At 47.7% G+C, this 19,010-nt stretch overlaps 1 protein-coding gene and 1 long non-coding RNA gene across 2 annotated transcripts; one reads left to right on the top strand and one right to left on the bottom strand.

Annotated features, from left to right (window-relative positions):
• Positions 1-4,206: 4,206 nt before the first annotated feature.
• LOC141690672 (uncharacterized) lies at positions 4,207-4,659 on the bottom strand. The gene has a single exon (XM_074495451.1). The coding sequence runs from the start codon at positions 4,657-4,659 to the stop codon at positions 4,207-4,209; it is 453 nt and encodes a 150-aa protein (XP_074351552.1).
• A 1,179-nt stretch (positions 4,660-5,838) lies between these two features.
• Positions 5,839-6,827, top strand: LOC141689640 (uncharacterized). The gene is made up of 3 exons (XR_012562458.1): positions 5,839-6,020; positions 6,276-6,559; positions 6,643-6,827. It is a non-coding gene; the product is annotated as an uncharacterized LOC141689640 (long non-coding RNA).
• Positions 6,828-19,010: the final 12,183 nt, after the last annotated feature.

Genomic DNA, 19,010 nt, shown 5'->3' with positions numbered 1-19,010 from the left:
TGATGCTGACTCTCGGAGAACTAGATCTCCCACCAAGAATTGCTTAACCTTCACCTTCTTCTTGAAGTAAGATGTTGTACGCACTTGTTGCTGGAGGACTCTCTTAGAAGCTTCATCCCTGATTTCTTCCATAAGGACATTGTGAAGTTGGATTCCTTCCTGTGATGCTTTGGGGTCAAAGTACTCAACCCCTGGTGAATTGAGAGACACTTCGACTGGTGAGACAGCTTCTAAACCAAAGGCCATCTTGAAGGGAGATACTCTTGTTGAGCTCCCGGGGGTCGTTCTATAAGACCAGAGTACATTAGGCAGTTCTTCGACCCATGGCCTTGGCAACTCGTCGACCCTTTTTTGATCCCTTGTAGGATTATCCTGTTGGTCACTTCAACCTGTCTGTTGGCTTGGGGGTAGGCAACCGAAGATTTGATGTGTTTTATTTTGAGTTGTGAGAGTGTTTCTGTGAACGTATCCCCCACAAATTGAGTTCCGTTATCGTTTACAATGATTCTTGGTACCCCAAATCTGAACACAATGTATTACATCAGAAACTCGACCATCTCTTTCTCGCGTATCTTAGCCAAAGGTCGGGCTTCGACCCATTTTATTGCATAGTCGACGGCCACGACGATATATTGGGCTTGGTTCTTAGAGTTTGGGAAAGATCCCACAATGTCTATGCCCCACTGAAAGAAAGGGCATGGGTTGGTAACTGGAATCATTTCTATTGATGGTTGATGGGACACTGACCCGTATAGTTGACATGACTTGCACTTCCACACGAAATTTTCACAGTCACTACGCATTGTAGGCCAAAAGAGACCCTTCCTCATTATTTTGAGGGCTAGGTTTTTACCCCCTAAATGATCTCCACAGATACCAGTATGGACTTCAACCATTGATAGGCGAGCGTCTTCTGGGCCTATGCATAGGAGTAACGGGTCTACAAGTCCCCGACGGTATAGCTTATTTTCTAGCACACAATAGTTTCTTGCCTTGTATGCTATGGATCTAGCCTCATTTTTATCTTACGACAGCTTGTTCTGCAAGATATATTCCAGAAAAGGTTGGCACCAGTCTGCCATAGAAGATATCTCACTGATCTTCAGCATGTCAGCGAATGGAGGGCTTAAGTCAATGGATGGAACCTTTCTTTCCTCGACATAAATTGCCTCAGATGTTGTCACAACAGATGAAGCCAATTTAGACAATGTGTCGGCCCACTGGTTATCTTCCCTGTAAATATTTTTAATTGTCCATGACTGGACTTTCTCCAACAAAGACATGGCCAGTTTCAAATATGTTGACATTCGAGCATCTTGCGCTTTGAACTCTCCCTGTAACTGTTTGGCTACAAGCTGTGAATCCCCAAATATTTCTAAAACCTTTACCTCTAGCTCAATTGCTAGGCGAAGACCTGCTAACAAAGCCTCATACTCAGCTATATTGTTTGTTACTGGAAATGAGAATTTTAAGGCCTATTGTATTTTGAATCCCTCTAGACTGATTAAAATGACCCCTGCACCCCCTGACGATGATGTCAATGATCCGTCGATGTAAAGAACCCAGGCTTTTTGTGGAAATAATGTTTCCTCGAGTATTGGACTGTCAAATTTGCATTCCACAACAAAGTCTGATAAGACTTGAGACTTTACTGCATTCCGTGGTAGATACTCGATGTGGAATTGGCTAAGCTTGATCGTCCAGGCGGTGAGACGCCCTGTCATGTCAGGCTTGTGTAAGATACGCTTTAGGGGCTGGTCAGTCATGACTTTTATAAGACGACCCTGAAAATATGGCGGAGCTTTCTGCTTGCTACCACGAGAGCATAAACTAATTTTTCCACATGTGAATAATGAGTTTCGGAGTCTTTCAGTGTGTGACAGACGTAGTAAACTGGTGCTTCTCGCCCTTCGACGTCTTTGACCAACACAGAGGCTACGGACCCATCGGAGGCCGAGATGTATACTTTCAAAGCCTCACGAGGCAATGCTCTTGTTAAAACTGGGGGGCTTGTCAAAAATGCTTTTATAGCTTCAAAGCTTTCTTTACATTGATCGTCCCATATCAACTTTTTGTTCCTTGATGCTTCTTTGATGACCTTGAAAAAGGGGCTACATTTTTTGGAGGCTTGTGGTATAAAGCGTCGAAGGGCCGCTATGCAACCAGTAAGACGTTGAACCTCTTTGATGGTCGATGGGTCTTTCATTTTAGATATGGCTTTTATCTGTGAGGGGTCAGCTTAAATTCCTCGTTGGGAGACAAGAAATCCTAGAAATTTCCCAGATGTTAAGCCAAAAGAACACTTTAACGGGTTCAACCTCATGTTATTGCCTCTGACATTTTCAAAAGTCTCTCGAAGGTCGTTGCAATGATTATTTGAGGATTTTGATTTGGTTATCATATCATCAACATACACCTCGAGGTTCCGACCCAATTGCTTCTTGAATATTTCATCCATCATACGCTGAAATGTTGCACCAGCATTGATTAAACCGAAAGGCATATTTTGGTATGCAAAGACCCTGCGATGTGTGATAAACGCTGTTTGCTCCCAGTCTTGATCATCCATCCTGATTTGATTATATCCTGAGAACGCGTCCATGAAAGATAATAATTCATGACCCGCCATAGCGTCAATGAGTTGATCTATATTTGGCAGAGGATAATAATCCTTCGGACATGCTCTGTTTAGGTCTGAATAATCAACACACATTCTCCATTTCCCATTACTTTTTTTTACAAGAACAACATTAGCAATCCATGTTGGGAATTTTACTGGCTCAATGAAACGGGCAAGCAAGAGTCGATCAAGCTCCTCCTCTATAGCTCGACGTTTTTCTTCTAAGAACGTGCGCCTCTTTTGTTGGACTGGGTTTTTCAGGCGGTCGACATGTAGAGAGTGTCTCGCTACATCGACCGGAATTCCCGGCATGTCAGAAGGTGACCATGCGAATATATCTGCAAATTCCTTAAGCAACTTTATTAATTCTTCTTTTGTCTCGATGTCTAGATCTTTTTCCACTTTTACTGTCTTATCCGGGGAACCTTCAACTATCGGCACCTCGAAGGTCTCACCCACGGGGGAAAACGAGGGCTCCCTCGGGATATCGATGATGTTATCATGGTCTATCTGGATAACCTCGTTGACCGTTTGAGAATCACAATCTTGCTTCTTGGGTACCACGGTGGTAAAGTAGCATTGTCTCGAGACTGCTTGGTCACCGCACATCTCCCCTACTCCAAACTCAGTTAGGAATTTCATCTTCAAATGGGGTATTGACGTGATGGCTTCCAGTGCCGAAATGGTCGTTCGACCTAGGATGGCATTGTGACTTGAGTTTGCACTGATTACATGAAATTTAACTATCTTCCATACTTGACAAGGCATTGTGCCGAAGAGAACCGGGAGATCAATTGTTCCAACAACCTTTACCTCATTACCCGTGAAGCCATAAAGAGGCGAATGGATATTTTCTAATCTCCTTTCCCCTGTATCCATTCGTGCCAAGGCGTGATGATACAGAATGTCGACCGAACTTCCATTATCCACAAGGTTTTTTTAACTGTATTGGTACCAATTTTTGCTGTAATAACCAGTGCATCTTGGTGTCCTCTTATGATATTTGGAGAGTAATCTTCATCTGAGAAAGATATGACAAGAGATGGAGATGGCCTACATCTCTTGGGATATGAAGGGTTGACACTACACACCTCTCGGCCGTAAGACTTACGAGAATTGTTTGACATACCTCTGGCGGCGTAGCCACCGAAGATCACGTCGACTACTCTGTCGTCTTGTCTTTGTTGATTTTGGCCCTGTCCTTCGACGTAATGGACGAAATGGCCTCTTCTGATTTTGGACTCGATGAGATTGCTTAATTGATAGCATTGTTATGTGTTGTGTCCTGTATCTTCGTGGTAATCACAATACCGAGAGCTTGGAGGACGACCGGGCTTCATCGGCCTCGAAGGTCGAAAGTCAGGCTCTGTTTTCAGAATTGCCAAGATTGTTGCTTTGTCCACTGTAAGCTTAGTGAACTCTTTGTCCTTTCTGTCATGAGGTTGCCGCTGATATTCTCGATCCCTCGAACTTTGATATTTCTCTTTTCCAGTATCCCTCATCGGCGATGAACGTCGAGGAGATTTGGATTCATATCTTCGAGACCTCGGGGTCCGGGGGCTATGTGTTCTTGTTCTGTCGTACTTTTAGCTAGAGAGTCGGGGAGATCTTATGCTTCCCACCGCTTCTTGGAGCGTCATCCTATGCTCGACAATTTGAAAAGCAGCGTGGAGATGTTGAGGATGTTTCTCTATGAGTTCTTCTAGCAGAATACCATGTCTGCTTCCATCAATGCCTGCTGCTAAATAGTTTACTGCCAAAGGTTTCTCCAGGTATGTTATTTCAGATATAGCTTGACGAAAGCGTCCTAAATAACTTCTCAAAGATTCGCTAGGTTTTTGACGCATCGTAATCAAAGATGCTGTGATCTTGCCCCCTTTGTAGTTGCTTGAAAACCTCGTCTGAAATTTTGTCTTTAATGTAGTCCAGAAGTCGATTGACCTAGATGGGAGATTGTTATACCAACGTAGCGCTGTTCCTTGAAGACATGTGGAGAAGAATTGGCAACCGGTGACTTCTGAGTGTCCGTAGAATGCCATTCGACCGTCAAAGGTATTGAGAAAGCCCGATGGGTCTGTTGATCCATCGAATTGATCGAGCGCCGGGGTTTTTTAAGTCATGTCTATCTTAGCTTTTTCAATACTTCGAGATAAGGGGCTTTCCACCGGGGCTTCAAACCTCGATTGTGTTTTTACTAGGTCGCGAAGTTGAGCCATATCTTCTTGCATCTTAAGGAAGTCCTCTTGTGATATCGAGTCTGTAGACATCGACCCTTGTGGAGTACCGCCTGATGAAACTGTCTTTGGGCGTCGAGGCCTGGAATATATAGATTCTGTGGATACTTCCTCCTCATCATAGTAGTAATCTTCATCGTCCTCTGACAGCTCTACATATCCCATCTCTTCATCACCCCCTTCTTTAATTGATGCCTGCTTCAACTCCTGTTGTAAACGATGGATTTCCTTTATTTTCTCTAACTTTGCTTCTAGTCTTTTAGTTTCAGCCTCTAACAACTTAAGCTCTTCATATGAACCTTCCGTGCCCTCTATTTCCTGCTTCCGTAGAAGTTTTTTCTGTCTCAGTTTCTGCAAATGCAACCTAGCATCACTGGAGAGGACTTGCTTTCCTTTCTCTGTTAAAACACGGGAACGAGTGTCTTTAATGATCCTCCTCTTACGCTTAACAGGTGGTTTCTGCATCTGAGAACCCTCAGGTGGGGGATTATCCTCCACCTGAAACAGCCTTCTTGGCCTGAGGGTCGACGGTTCCTTTTCTTTTCCTGCTGGATTGATTTGTTCTGATTTTTGGACAGTTTGAATTTCTGCCGTGTTTCCACATTTCGCTGGATCTTCTTCCTCAATTATCATGTTGGAGTATCAAATTTCAGAGCTCCTTCTAGCGCCAAATGATGATCCTAATACTGAATCGTATTTGAATGAGGTACAACACTCTTTTGTTAATACTATTTTTCCAACCCCTTCAATGTAGGGCAACTAATCTCTATTTATAAGGGACCCTTAATGGACTTTTCACTTTACAATTGTGCCCCCATTGGGCCTCTTATTACAAGATTATATATTCAAATCCCTATCTATTGGTCCACCTTTTTCCTTTATTCTCGGGCCCAACACTTTCTAAATCGAACAAACTAACACCGATAATGCTGCTGATGATATCAGAAATCAGGTATCAATGTATCATACATATGCAACTGGAAATGTACACTTATAGATAAGTGATCTTCTGATAATTTGTTTCTGCAGATGGTGTTTAAAACCAGTTATTTCTGCAGTTACTTGCTTATGGACGAAGAATTTTATATACAGAACTATGTGCTAAGATTGATGTTGTTGATGCCGAAACCGTCCTTTGTGTTGCAAACCGCTTTATAAATGACAAGGTAAGCATTGTAGACTTAAGAATTCTGTTTTCAGAATTCCAACATAAGTGTTAATTTATAGGAATGAGCTTGAAATTAGAATTTAAGTGGTGTGTAGTTTTCTGATTTAATTATTCGTGTGTAATGGCTTGTCATTCTTATTTATTTTGATGGTTGTTAATTTGTTATAATGAGGTCCAAGATTTCACAGTTTCTCGGATAGTCGGTTTGATTGTAATGTGTTGTATACTTTGTTGATGGATTTGCTTGTTGCAGGTGGAAGTGTCATTGAGTTCGGAGAGTATGGCGTATACTGATATCTGCATACATGCATTAGAGAATGGATCGAAAGCTGAGAATAGAGGACACGGACAGCTTCCTATTAAGTGGGAAGAAGACATGTCTCTAGAGGGAGTTAATGGAACTATTAAAATACTTTTGACATTGAAGAATCAGTTGAAAATTTTGAAGCGTTACTTTGACTGAATGGAGACTCCATAGGTCAAGGAGCTGACACATCAATGTTGTCTGATCAAAGTAATGGGCTTGCGGCATCTAAGGTAGCAACTGCAGCTTGTAATCTACTTCTTGTAATGTATTTTACCTTATTATACCTAATGTGTCCATGCAATTTTAACAATAGGAAACCGAAGTTAAAGAAATGAATCAGTCTAAGGGTTCTAAATTTCGTAAAGATATTGCCGCACTGAACATACTTGTCAGGTATGCAAGTAATTTTCAAATACAGTTTCGAATTTCATTGTTGTATTTCACTTATTTCCTCTGGGAAAGATCATATGCTACTCATTTGCACATCAATTTTCAAATTGCAGGCTATCAGCACTGTCTTAGGTTAATGGCCATTAAGAAAATTAAAATTTTCTATTTCAAACTTGTTATGCCCGCTTTCGGCCATGGGCCCTAAACAGGTCCCTGTGGGTGCATTAAATAGCTGGACTCTTGTGTGTGGGCTAGAACCATGGATTTATATGACTTGGGCCAGCACATGCGGGCTGGGCTCGCAACATGCGAGCTGGGTTCACATGCGGGCTGGGCTCGCAACATGCGAGCTGGGTTCACATGCGGGCTGGGCTCGTAACATGCGAGCTGGGCTCATGATATGAGAGCTGGGCTCATACATGCGAGCTGGGCTCAAGTGAGGACATGCGAGCTGGGCTCACACATGTAAGGTGAGCTCATATTTGTCATTTGGGCTCTCATATGCGAGCCGAGCTCGGTTGTGCCCACGCGAGGTGGGCTCAGGTGCCTTCATGCGAGGTGGGCTTAGCTGCCCATACGCGGGCTGAGCTCATGAGCCCACATCTTATATAAACAGAGGTAAGATTATATTTATTGTTTGAAGGCGGTGCGGGCCGAGGTGACCAGGCCGGGCCGCATCGAAAGACTTTGTGTACAACATGGAAAGTGACTCATAGATGACTGAGTTGCTCGTAGATTTCGGGATCGACACGGGTTGTTCCTACAATCACGGGAAGGATTGCGGAGATGCCGCGAGATTGTAGGAAGCGTGTGGAGCCGATCGAGATTTACGTGACTAATTGGCTGAAGGCCTGACTCTATCGTGGGCTTGGCTACACGGGCTGAAGAGTCCTAACCCTAGCCTACGTGACTTGTTCCCCAAGAACTACGTGAGGCTTGATCCCTATAAATAGGGTACGTAGGCACTTGTATGAGACATGAGTCGACACTTGACAGAGAATAACAAACCCTATTCTTTCTTAAGGAGTCCACATACAAGCTCAGCCACCCCCAAACAACCTTCCTCCGCCTTCAAACACCGTCCTTGATCTTTGTTCCGCCCATTAACCTCCACAACATTGTTATACGAAATTCTCCCTATAACATTTGGCGCTAGAAGGAGGGGGGTTCATCTTAGGGAGAAAGATGATCAAAGAAAGCAAGCAAGCGACGACACCAGGGAGCGGAGGCAAGAAGGACCCTACTTTCGAACACACGCCCCCAGAGAATCAGGCGCCACCTCCACCAATTGCAACCGTGGACGGGCAGGCTGTGATGACGTATCTAGAAGGGCTGGCCGATCAGATGAATCAGATCAACGCCCGAATGTCAAAGGTAGAAAGAAACTCGGTCCGGAACGCCAAGCGTAAGGCGCGCCGCCTCAAGGTCTCACAGCATAGCTGGAAGGGCAAAGGCCCTCAGAAGAAGCTGATCCACGATTTTGATGATGTGGCAACCGAGACCAAACAGAAGAAAGAGACATCACGCGAAAAGGAAGATATACCCCAAGGCCATGATGAGCGGGGCAGCCAGATCTCTACGAGATCGGGGCCGAAGCCAGCTTCATCTGAGGCAAGGTCAACTAGCGTGCTAGACCGAGTGGGTAGAAAGCTAAGTGAGCATGACCTCAGGCTCAAATTGGAGAATTGTAAGAAGGAGAGAGAAGAGAAAGAGCCCGTGGATAAAAGAGGCTCGAAAAGGGAACGGGCAACGACCCCTCCGGAAAGACGTCAACACACCTCACCCAGGAGGGAGGAGCGACATAGACGCAGATACAATCGTGAAGAGGAGTCGTCGGACCAAGCTGGGGAAGGGGGACGCCGCGAACGACCTCAGGGCTCACACCATTCGAGTAATGCGGGTGGTGACAGAGAAGGAGAAGTTGTTAGAGTAAGGGACCTGAGAAGGATCTTAGATGAGATGGAGCAAGAGAAGAGAGGGCCCCCTGCCTCGGCTGCCCCCTCTCCGTTTACGACTGCTATCCGATCATCCCCTCTACCTCGGGTGTTTAGGCACAACCCCGACCTTCTATTCAACGGCGAAGCCGACCCGGCGGAGTACCTTATTCAATTTAACACTGAGATGGAAGTCTATCAGGTGCCGGAGATGACCCGTTGCAGACTCTTCGCGGCATCACTCAGATGTAGTGCCCAACAATGGTTCTCCAAGTTGGGACCGGCTAGCATAAGAACGTGGAGGCAATTGGAGGACTTGTTCGTCAGACAATTTCAGTCGACCCTCCACTATTCGCCTCCTGTGGCCACGTTAGCCAACATCAAGCAAAGGGAGGGGGAGCCCTTGGCAGAATACTTTCGTCGGTTCAACGCCGAGGTCCCGAAGGTGAGAGGAGCCAGTGAGGAGACCATCAAAAATTTCTTGATAGCAGGGCTGAAAGAAGGATCAAAATTTTGGAAGAGCCTCCAAGCGAGTGAGCCGAGGACCTTGGCCGAGTTCTATGAGCAAGCCGAACCCTTCAAGAGGGTAGAGAAATCGATGAGAGAGCTGAAAATCAGCGAAAGCTATCGAGAGAAGAGGGACCGATCCTCAAGCCCTGATGAAAGGAGGAAGACGTATCGGCGTAGTTCGAGCCCGAAAAAGTCTGCCCGTGGCAAAGAGACCACTAAAGATTCGGGAAGGCCTTATACAAGTAAATGGCAGACACACACCCCTCTGGTAGCCTCTATCGACCACATATATGCTACATATGTGGGGAAGGGGGTATTCAGGAAGGCAACTCCTCTCACAGAATACAATAAAAGAGACACTTCGAAGTATTGTGCATACCATGAGGCCACCGGACACGATACCGCTGATTGTAGACAACTAAAGGATGAGATCGAGACTTTGATTAGACAAGGGAAGCTTACGGAGTGGGTTGTCAAGGAGGTTCGAAGACACAGGACGGATTATCATACCGTCCCTCCTCCACCCCCAGAAGACAAAGAAAGGGTCCCTCGGGCTGGTAGTATTCATATTATTCTAGGCGGGTCTCACATTGGTAGAGACAGCCGGAAGGCGATGGACAGATATGCCCGGGAAGCAAAGGACAAGCCGCTCACCAACGTCAATCATCTAAGCCAAAGGCCCCCGGAACTCTTTGAAAGGGAGGTCGATGATATCGTGTTTAAAGAGAATGATGCAAAATGGGTGCATTATCCTCATACCGATGCCCTAGTCATAAAAATGAAGATTGGGACGGTGAATGTTCACCGAGCAATGGTGGACACCGGGAGCTCGGCTGATGTTTTGACTTATGATGCCTACAAAAAACTGGGATTATTGGATAGAGAATTAACCTCAACAGGTGGGCACCTGTACGGGTTCACGGGAGACTCGATCGGAGTGAAAGGGACAATTCGACTCCCGGTGACCATAGGAGAGGAGCCTCATGTGGCCACCCAGATCGCTATGTTTACAGTCGTAGACCAGCCTTGTGCCTACAATGTTATAGTGGGCAGACCCCTTATGAGGGCAATGAGGATGGTGACCTCGATCCATCATATGACGATAAAATTCCCAACCCCCACGGGGGTAGGCATCTTGAAGAGCTGTCAATACGAATCCAGGGTCTGCTACAACCAGGCACTCAAAGCGGCCGAGTCAAGAAATGCCTCAAGGGAGACAGCTGAAGTAGGTGAGTGCGACATCCCCATGGAAGAGGCAGAGGGCAGGAAAAGAATACGTCCTGAGGGCCACGAGACTTGTAATTTGATTTCAATTGAGGAGTTGCCCGAGAACTACTTCGAACACATGGGAATTCACGTGGAACCACGCCCAGGGGCCTTACTAATGGAAGCATCTCAGCCCATCATGTTGATACAAGAGGGGATTGTAGAAGAAGCAAGTGATGAAGAAGAGAGCCCAGAACAAATCACTGCAACACTTAGGAGAGAGAAGTGGGCACACAAAGAAACAACCACTATGGACCCACCCGACAGAATCACTCGAACTGTAACTGCGACCTCTGAACGCTTGATAAACCCGACCCAAGCTCACCAAACCGAGCTCAAGGATGCGGAAGGTTTGGCAATCACGGGAATGGAAAAAACTAGCGAGGCTCAAGCAGATCTAGACCCGAGAATGCCCTCAATGGTCGAGAGGGCCGGGGCCGCAGAGGACACAATCCCGATCTTGGTAGACCCAAATGATCCCTCCAAGGTACTCAGAATAGGCTCTAACCTAAGTCCTAACTTGAGAGAGGATCTAGCCCGCTTCCTAAGGGAGAATTTGGATGTCTTTGCATGGTCACACTCCGATATGATAGGGATTGACCCAAATGTCATGTGCCACCGGCTCAACCTGGACCCGAAAAAGAAGGGGGTTAGGCAAAAGAGACGGCCGATTAGTGGAGAGAGGGCAGAGGCCCTCAGAGAAGAAGTGGATAGATTAATGGAGGCAGGACTTGTGAGAGAAGCCTTCTACCCCGTGTGGCTGGCCAACCCTGTGCTTGTCAAGAAGCCCAATGGCAAGTGGAGGACATGTGTAGACTTCACCGACCTGAACAAAGCTTGCCCGAAGGACAGCTTTCCTCTACCCCGAATCGACCAGCTGGTGGATTCCACGGCTGGGCACGCGCTGCTTAGTTTTATGGATGCTTATTCGGGATATAACCAAATCCCCATGTATGGGCCAGATCAGGAGCACACCTCCTTTATTACTGATCGGGGCCTTTACTGTTACATCGGGATGCCCTTCGGGCTCCTTAATGCGGGGGCAACCTATCAGAGGCTGGTGAATAAGATGTTCAAACATCAATTGGGGAAGACTATGGAGGCCTATGTAGACGACATGCTGGTGAAATCGAAAGAAGCGAGGGATCATGTCCGCCACCTGGCAGAAATGTTCCAGATCCTAAAGGAGTACAGAATGAAACTCAACCCCCAGAAATGCGTGTTTGGGGTTGAATCGGGGAAGTTTTTGGGATTTATTGTCAACCATAGAGGCATTGAGGCCAACCCAGCCAAGATACAAGCCCTACTCGAGATGAGATCCCCTCGACGGGTGAAGGATGTTCAAAGCTTAACGGGACGAGTGGCTGCCTTAAACCGCTTCGTCTCAAAATCCTCCGATAAATGCCAAGAGTTCTTCAAAGCAATCAAAGGAGTGGGGAGGAACTTTAAGTGGACCGAAGAATGTGAAGAAGCCTTTCAGAACATAAAGAGGCATCTCAGTAGCCCTCCCATGTTGTCCAACCCAAGAGCAGGAGAAACTTTGATCCTATACTTGGCCGTCTCCGACTTTGCAATAAGTGCGGTATTAGTCCGAGAGGAGGATGGTGTCCAGCTCCCGGTATATTATGTGAGTAAAAGGCTAGCCGATGCCGAGACTCGATACACAAGCCTCGAAAAACTAGCGTATGCTCTGATTCTGGCCTCCCGAAAACTCAGGCCCTATTTTCAGGCACATAAGATAGAAGTGCGAACCTCCTACCCCCTCAGGCAAGTGATGCATAGACCAGAATCTTCTGGTCGAATGTTGAAGTGGACGGTTGAGCTCGGCCAATTCGAGGTGGATTATAAGCCAAGGACTGCGATCAAAGGCCAAGCCCTGGCCGATTTTGTGCTAGAATTTCCCCCATATCAAGAATTGGAGCCGGGAGCCCTTGTTGTTCTACCTAGCACAGAAGAAGTTGGACTGGAGAGACAAAATAGTGCCCCATGGTGGAGCTTGTATGTGGATGGTGCCTCTAACAGTGATGGAGCAGGAGCTGGAATCGAGCTAATCAGCCCAGAGGCTCACAAGATCAGACGTGCGACCCATCTGGCCTTTCATGCAACCAACAATGATGCTGAGTATGAGGCCCTGATCAACGGTCTCAAGCTAGCTTTGGAAATGAAGGTCGAGAATTTGAATGTGTTTAGTGACTCCATGATTGTGGTCTATCAGATAAATGGGGGGTATCAAGCTAAGGGTCCGAGAACAGAGCTTTACTTGAAGTGCGCACAGAGGATAATCGCAAGATTCAACGAGGTGAGGCTGGAACTAATCCCGCGTGGGCAGAATGAAGGCGCGGACGAGCTAGCTAAGCTCGGCTCACGTCGCGAGAGCACTTTGCTAGGGACCGTGCCCCTTGATATACAGAGGCAACCCAGTGTGCCCGAGCACGAGGTGGGCAGCCTCAGTAATGAGCTTGGCCCCACGTGGATGACATCTATTCTAGCATACATAAGAGAAGGTTCACTTCCGGACGAAAAGAACGAGGCAAGGAGAATAAAATACAAAGCAGCCCGCTATGTGATATACGACGAGATTCTATACAGAAGAGGGTTCAGTGTTCCTCTTCTCAAATGCATACATGGGGAGGAATGCAACTACATCCTAAGGGAGGTACACGAAGGTATTTGTGGCAATCACTCGGGGGGTAGCTCTCTAGCTCAGAAAATCCTCCGTCAAGGCTACTACTGGCCAACGCTGAAAAAAGACGCTTTTGAATTCTCCCGAGCTTGTGATAAGTGTCAGCGATATGCCAATTATTACAACAACCCCGTGACCTCTCTCACATCCCTCATGAGCCCCTGGCCCTTCTCCATGTGGGGAATTGATCTGATTGGGGAACTCCCGAAGGCCAGGGGAGGCGTCAAGTATGCGGTAGTTGCGGTAGACTATTTCACTAAGTGGGCAGAGGCCGAGCCCCTAGCCACTATCACAGCGAGAAAGCTCAGGGAGTTTGTACACAGGGCTATTGTATGTCGCTATGGCATCCCTTACAAGCTGATATCTGACAATGGGAAACAATTTGATAGCAAGGAGATGCGAGAGTTTTGTGAGCAGCTGGGGATTCAGAAGAGCTTTAGCGCAGTCTGCCACCCCCAGAGTAACGGGCAGACAGAGGCTGTTAATAAAATCATTAAGCATACCTTAAAGGCAAAGCTTGAAGAGAAGAAAGGAGCATGGCCAGAAGAACTCGCCCAGGTCTTATGGTCTTACAACACTACACCCCGAACTACAACTGGAGAGACCCCTTTCTCTCTGGTGTATGGGTGTGAAGCTATGGTGCCCGTTGAAGTGGGAGCAGGATCTTTTCGAAGGGACAACTATGACTCAGAGGCAAACGAGGTCAATCATCGGCTCTATTTGGATATGATCGAAGAAACTCGAGAAGAGGCTCAGATCAGGATTGCGGCATATCAGCAGAGGACAGCTAGGCATTACAACAGTAAGGTTCGAGCCCGAACTTTCAAGGTGGGAGATTTAGTTCTACGCCGGGTCATGCCAAATACCAAGGTGGTGAGTCACGGAGTCTTGGGAGCAAATTGGGAAGGCCCTTATAAGATAAAATCGGTGCTCTGGGAGGGAACCTACCACCTCAATGATATGCAAGACAAGCTGATCCCAAGAGCCTGGAACGCGGAACACCTTCGCAAGTATTATCAGTAATATTATTCTTTTCAGACTTAGTATTATCTTCAAATATTCCTAAGTCTCGGGGGGTAGTGCCATATAGGTGCCTCCCTGAGACCACAAGCATGTATTCCTTTCACTTCCCATTATCTATGAATAAACGATTGATCTCTATTTGTGCACTTGATATTTTAACTTCTGTTAATAGATTAAATACCCAGCAGGGGACCCCATCCTTGGGAACCCATGCGAGGACAGAACAGTTGTTTTATTAACATGTTAAATCAAGCTGGGCCCCGACCCGCTTGATGCCAAGAACATGAAACGAGTCGGGCCACGGCCCGCTTAGGTAAATACGAACACATAGTAGATAAAAGATGTGGATAGAGATATAGGCTCGCGATGCGAGCCCATACCCTGGCCCTCAAAAACATAAATGCGACCCAGGGGGCCCGGCCCTCCATCAAACATACTCAAAGTCGCATGATGCGAGGAGAAGGCACATACGAGCTCCTAGTGCGAGCACACCTACAACACCTGCAAGTCGATGCGGGCTTGCTCCACTTGGCATTCTCTTTCAATGGTTGTTTGATTGAACAAATGACACGAGCTGAATAAATTGGGCTCGTAGTGAAGGGGTAACGCTCGCCATAAGCGGCCAGAGTTATGATTACTTTTTGGTCAGTAGAAGCATGGTAAAAAAAAAAAAACAGCTAGCACCGTAAAGACATACGCGGGCACAAAAAACTTAGACATTTTATACAAACAAAAGTTAAATAAGTTATGCCCCGAGGCAGAATATTTCAAATACAAGCGCGAGGCGAGAGGGGTGCCCGCTTACCCAGTCAAAAGTCTAGTTCTAATCAAAATTATATCAAGGGTTATCAGCCTCTGCTCCCTCACGATTTTCACCAGCGACCTGGGCCTTCTCGGCTGCGAGCCTAGCCTCCTCAGCAATTTGGGCATCCCTCTCCATCTCCAGCTTCAACTTGTCAGCATGCCTCGCTGTGCTCGCACCCAGAGCCGCCCAATCGAAGTCAGGAACCTTCTTCATAAAGACTTTCATGAAATTCCTGGCCCCCAGGTTCCTAGCATCAGCGAGGGCGGCCTCATGGCCCTCGGTCAGGGCAGAAACTGATCCCTCCAGCTCAAGCACCCTCTCCTCGAGGGCATCCTTCTCCTTCTTACATGCCTCAGCAGCCAGGTCATGAGCCTCCTTCTGCTCCCTTAGGGCCTTGTCGTGAGCAGCGTTCAGATTAACTATCTTCTGATTATAGTTGTTCACCAGCGTAACTTTCTCTTGCCCGTGCTCAGCGACCTTACTCTGAAGGGACTTGACTTTAGCCTCGAGCTTTGTGTTGGTCTGGCTGAGGGCTCGCATCTCTCGAGCCTTAGATAATTGACGATAGTATACTTCGGCCGCGGCTCGGGAGAGTGCATCCTGGTTAACCTCGAGAGCAGAAGAAGACCAATCCTTTAAATCCTGCTCGCTGATGTGACCTTGGGCGAGCCGGCCGAATGTGGTCGCAACCGCATTGGCAGAAGAAGAAGAGGGAAGAGGAGCATCAGAGGGAGCAGCTTTCTTTGGCTCAGGCTCGCCAGTTTTTCCTTCTTTACCTCTATGCCTCTTTAGTCGAGGAGAGGGCCCTGAATCCTTGAGGTGCTCGGAGAGAGTAGTCATGCGGGCCGGAGGATTGGCCTGGGAGCGAGCCCTTGTGCTCGCAGCTGCGGGCTGAGCTGGGCCCGAGGCCGCAGCCTGCTCCGCCTCTTCCATGAAGGGGATAGGAGAGATGGCCATTTCTGAAAAAGAAAACAACAAAGCAATAGATTAGTCACAGCAAGATGCAAAGGAAAGAAGTAATGCGAGCAGTTGAAAAATATGGAGAATTAAAGTGCGATGTGAAATAAGATGCATGCAGGAAAAAGTGAGCACACGAGCTCGCGCATGCGAGCAGCCAGGCCCGGACGTGCGAGCCCGATATTCTTACCCTTTCTGGATCTCTTCCTAGATTTCTTCTGAGGAGTCAGCCTCACTCCTTCCTTCAAAAACCCACATGCGACCAGATTGGAGGTCGTTATGAGTTTTCGGATGTCCCGGTCCGCCTTAGGAAGGTTTAGAAGACTGTCCGCGTTTATCTTTTCCTGTCCCACAAGGACGGTGCGAGGCGGGGTGGCTGGAGATGAAAGAAATTCTTGTTAAAAGGAAAGAGCTATGGTAGAAGAGACGAGAGCGGGCAGGAGAAAACTTACATGGATTATAATAAAAATGAGTCTGGACTCGAGGCACCTCGTGGATATAGAAGTAAGGGCTTTTCCACTTCCCTGAGTTGCTCGGCCCGTTGTGGATAAGGTTTTTCTTGTTGAAGCACGGCCAGACAGAGAAGTAGAAATATCCAAAGTCGTTAGGAGAATGCTTCAAATGGAGGAAGTAACCCAGCTGCCTCGCGGTTAGAGAAGGGTACCCGCGTTTGTGGTACATGATGTACAATGCGAGGGCGGCCCGGTATCCGTTTGGATTGATCTGAAGGGGTGCGAGCTGGAAGTACTCGCAAACATCTTTGATGAAGGGATGGAGAGGAGAGGAGATTCCCAGCCTTAATAGGAAGGTGGACAAGACCATGCGAGGCACCCTGCCTCCATTCTCCGAGTGATTGAATCTATAGCATCTCATATGAGGTAGGGGCAAGACAATATGGCCCTCGAGCTGAAACTGCTCAATGTGCTCGGCCAGATGTTTCTGAGTCAGCGAGGTAGGCAGGTCGCGACAAGCGAGCACCTTAACCTCCTCGTTTGCAGTTGAGCTCTCCTCCCCATCAGGAATGATCTGCCTTTTGAAAACAATTTCACCCTCGAGCTCGGGCTGGGCAGGAGGCACATAAGGCTCAGGAGAAGCCGCGGGGGCATAATTATAGTTGCAAATCTTGTACTGACTTGTAACATCCGCCACCTCCTCGCTCTGAGGAGAGTCATAGGACCAATGCGAGCCGTCCTCTTCACCCTCGAGTCCCAGGATGGGATATTCAGCAGCTACAGGCTCTTTTCCTTTCTTCCTGGTGTCATAGTATGCACTCCCCAGGTCGCTGTCAGTTGATTCTGAATCAAGGTGAATGGGGTCGAGGTGGTTAGCTGCTGCTTGCCTCAGACGGGCTGCCCTCTCTTCAGCCATTTCTCTTAAAATCTCCTCGGCTCGGTCTTTATCCAAGGGAGCAGGCTCGCGGTTTAGCAGCTCTTCTACCCCAAGGGAGGCTGGAATATGAGAGAGGTCCACGGGCCTATTTCTCCAATTATATATATTCTTCTCCCTGGTAAAATCCTCAGGGTTCGGGTCGAGGTGAATATCAAGCGAGCCGGATCCAGCTGCTCGCATCGAGTTCTCAACTCTGGCAATATTCAAAGCCCCTTGAGGGGTGATAGCTGAGCCGGGAGAGATAGGTTGGCTAAGACGACCAGAAAGAGAGGTCAGCTCGCGTTGGAAGTCCTTGGAGCCTCGTTGCTCAGGAGGGTATTGGTTTAATGGAGATGGAGTAGCTGAAGAGCAAGCCGGGCTAGCAGAGGTGCGAGCCGGGCTCGAGGAAGAGCGAGATGATCCATAGGAGCGGGCTGAAGACGCACTCGACATCTGTAAAAGATGGTGAAAATTAGTGTGTGGCCCTAAAAAAAAAAAAAAAAAAAAAAAAACAAGTATGGGATCGCACCTAAGTGTCCTCACATCTCACACGGGATCGCACCTAAGTATCTAAACGAGCAAAAGGACTCGCATCGCGCGTTGTGGTTGTGTGTGAACTCGCATCGAACAGGTGGTGTGTGCTCGCATGGCGTGCGTGAATAAAGCATGAATAAAAAACGGGCTCGAATCGAAGAGTACCTGTGGGAGAGGTGTATGAAGATCCTGATGAATCTGGTCCCGGAGAATATCGCCGCCGGTAGACGGTTCTGGTTGAAATGATAATCTTCGCCGTGGTAGATCCTTGAGCAAATTGAGCAGCAATTCAGGAAGTGTTCTTGGAAATGTGAGAAATGAATTGGAATCTCACATATTTATAGGGGATAGGAGAGAGAAAGGAGGAGGCGACACGTGTCGTCATCTCATAAGATGACACGAATCCCCACGCCAGCTGTCCAACGGCTGTCAAAATGAATGAAAAGATGAAAGGCATGCGAGGCGAGACATGCGAGGCGGCTTGGTGTGGCCTGGTGGGCTCACACTTGCGAGGCCATAAAAAGATTAGAAAATACCTAGCCTCAAGATGCGACCAGGAATTTTGGGGGGTAGTTGTTATGCCCGCTTTCGGCCATGGGCCCTAAACAGGTCCCTGTGGGTGCATTAAATAGCTGGACTCTTGTGTGTGGGCTAGAACCATGGATTTATATGACTTGGGCCAGCACATGCGGGCTGGGCTCGCAACATGCGAGCTGGGTTCACATGCGGGCTGGGCTCGCAACATGCGAGCTGGGTTCACATGCGGGCTGGGCTCGTAACATGCGAGCTGGGCTCATGATATGAGAGCTGGGCTCATACATGCGAGCTGGGCTCAAGTGAGGACATGCGAGCTGGGCTCACACATGTAAGGTGAGCTCATATTTGTCATTTGGGCTCTCATATGCGAGCCGAGCTCGGTTGTGCCCACGCGAGGTGGGCTCAGGTGCCTTCATGCGAGGTGGGCTTAGCTGCCCATACGCGGGCTGAGCTCATGAGCCCACATCTTATATAAACAGAGGTAAGATTATATTTATTGTTTGAAGGCGGTGCGGGCCGAGGTGACCAGGCCGGGCCGCATCGAAAGACTTTGTGTACAACATGGAAAGTGACTCATAGATGACTGAGTTGCTCGTAGATTTCGGGATCGACACGGGTTGTTCCTACAATCACGGGAAGGATTGCGGAGATGCCGCGAGATTGTAGGAAGCGTG

This window comes from Apium graveolens, chromosome 10 (assembly GCF_009905375.1).
Source record: "Apium graveolens cultivar Ventura chromosome 10, ASM990537v1, whole genome shotgun sequence".
In the NCBI taxonomy this organism is placed as follows: Eukaryota; Viridiplantae; Streptophyta; class Magnoliopsida; order Apiales; family Apiaceae; genus Apium; species Apium graveolens.
Note: the sequence above shows the minus strand (reverse complement) of the source record. Positions and strands in the feature narration are given on the sequence as shown.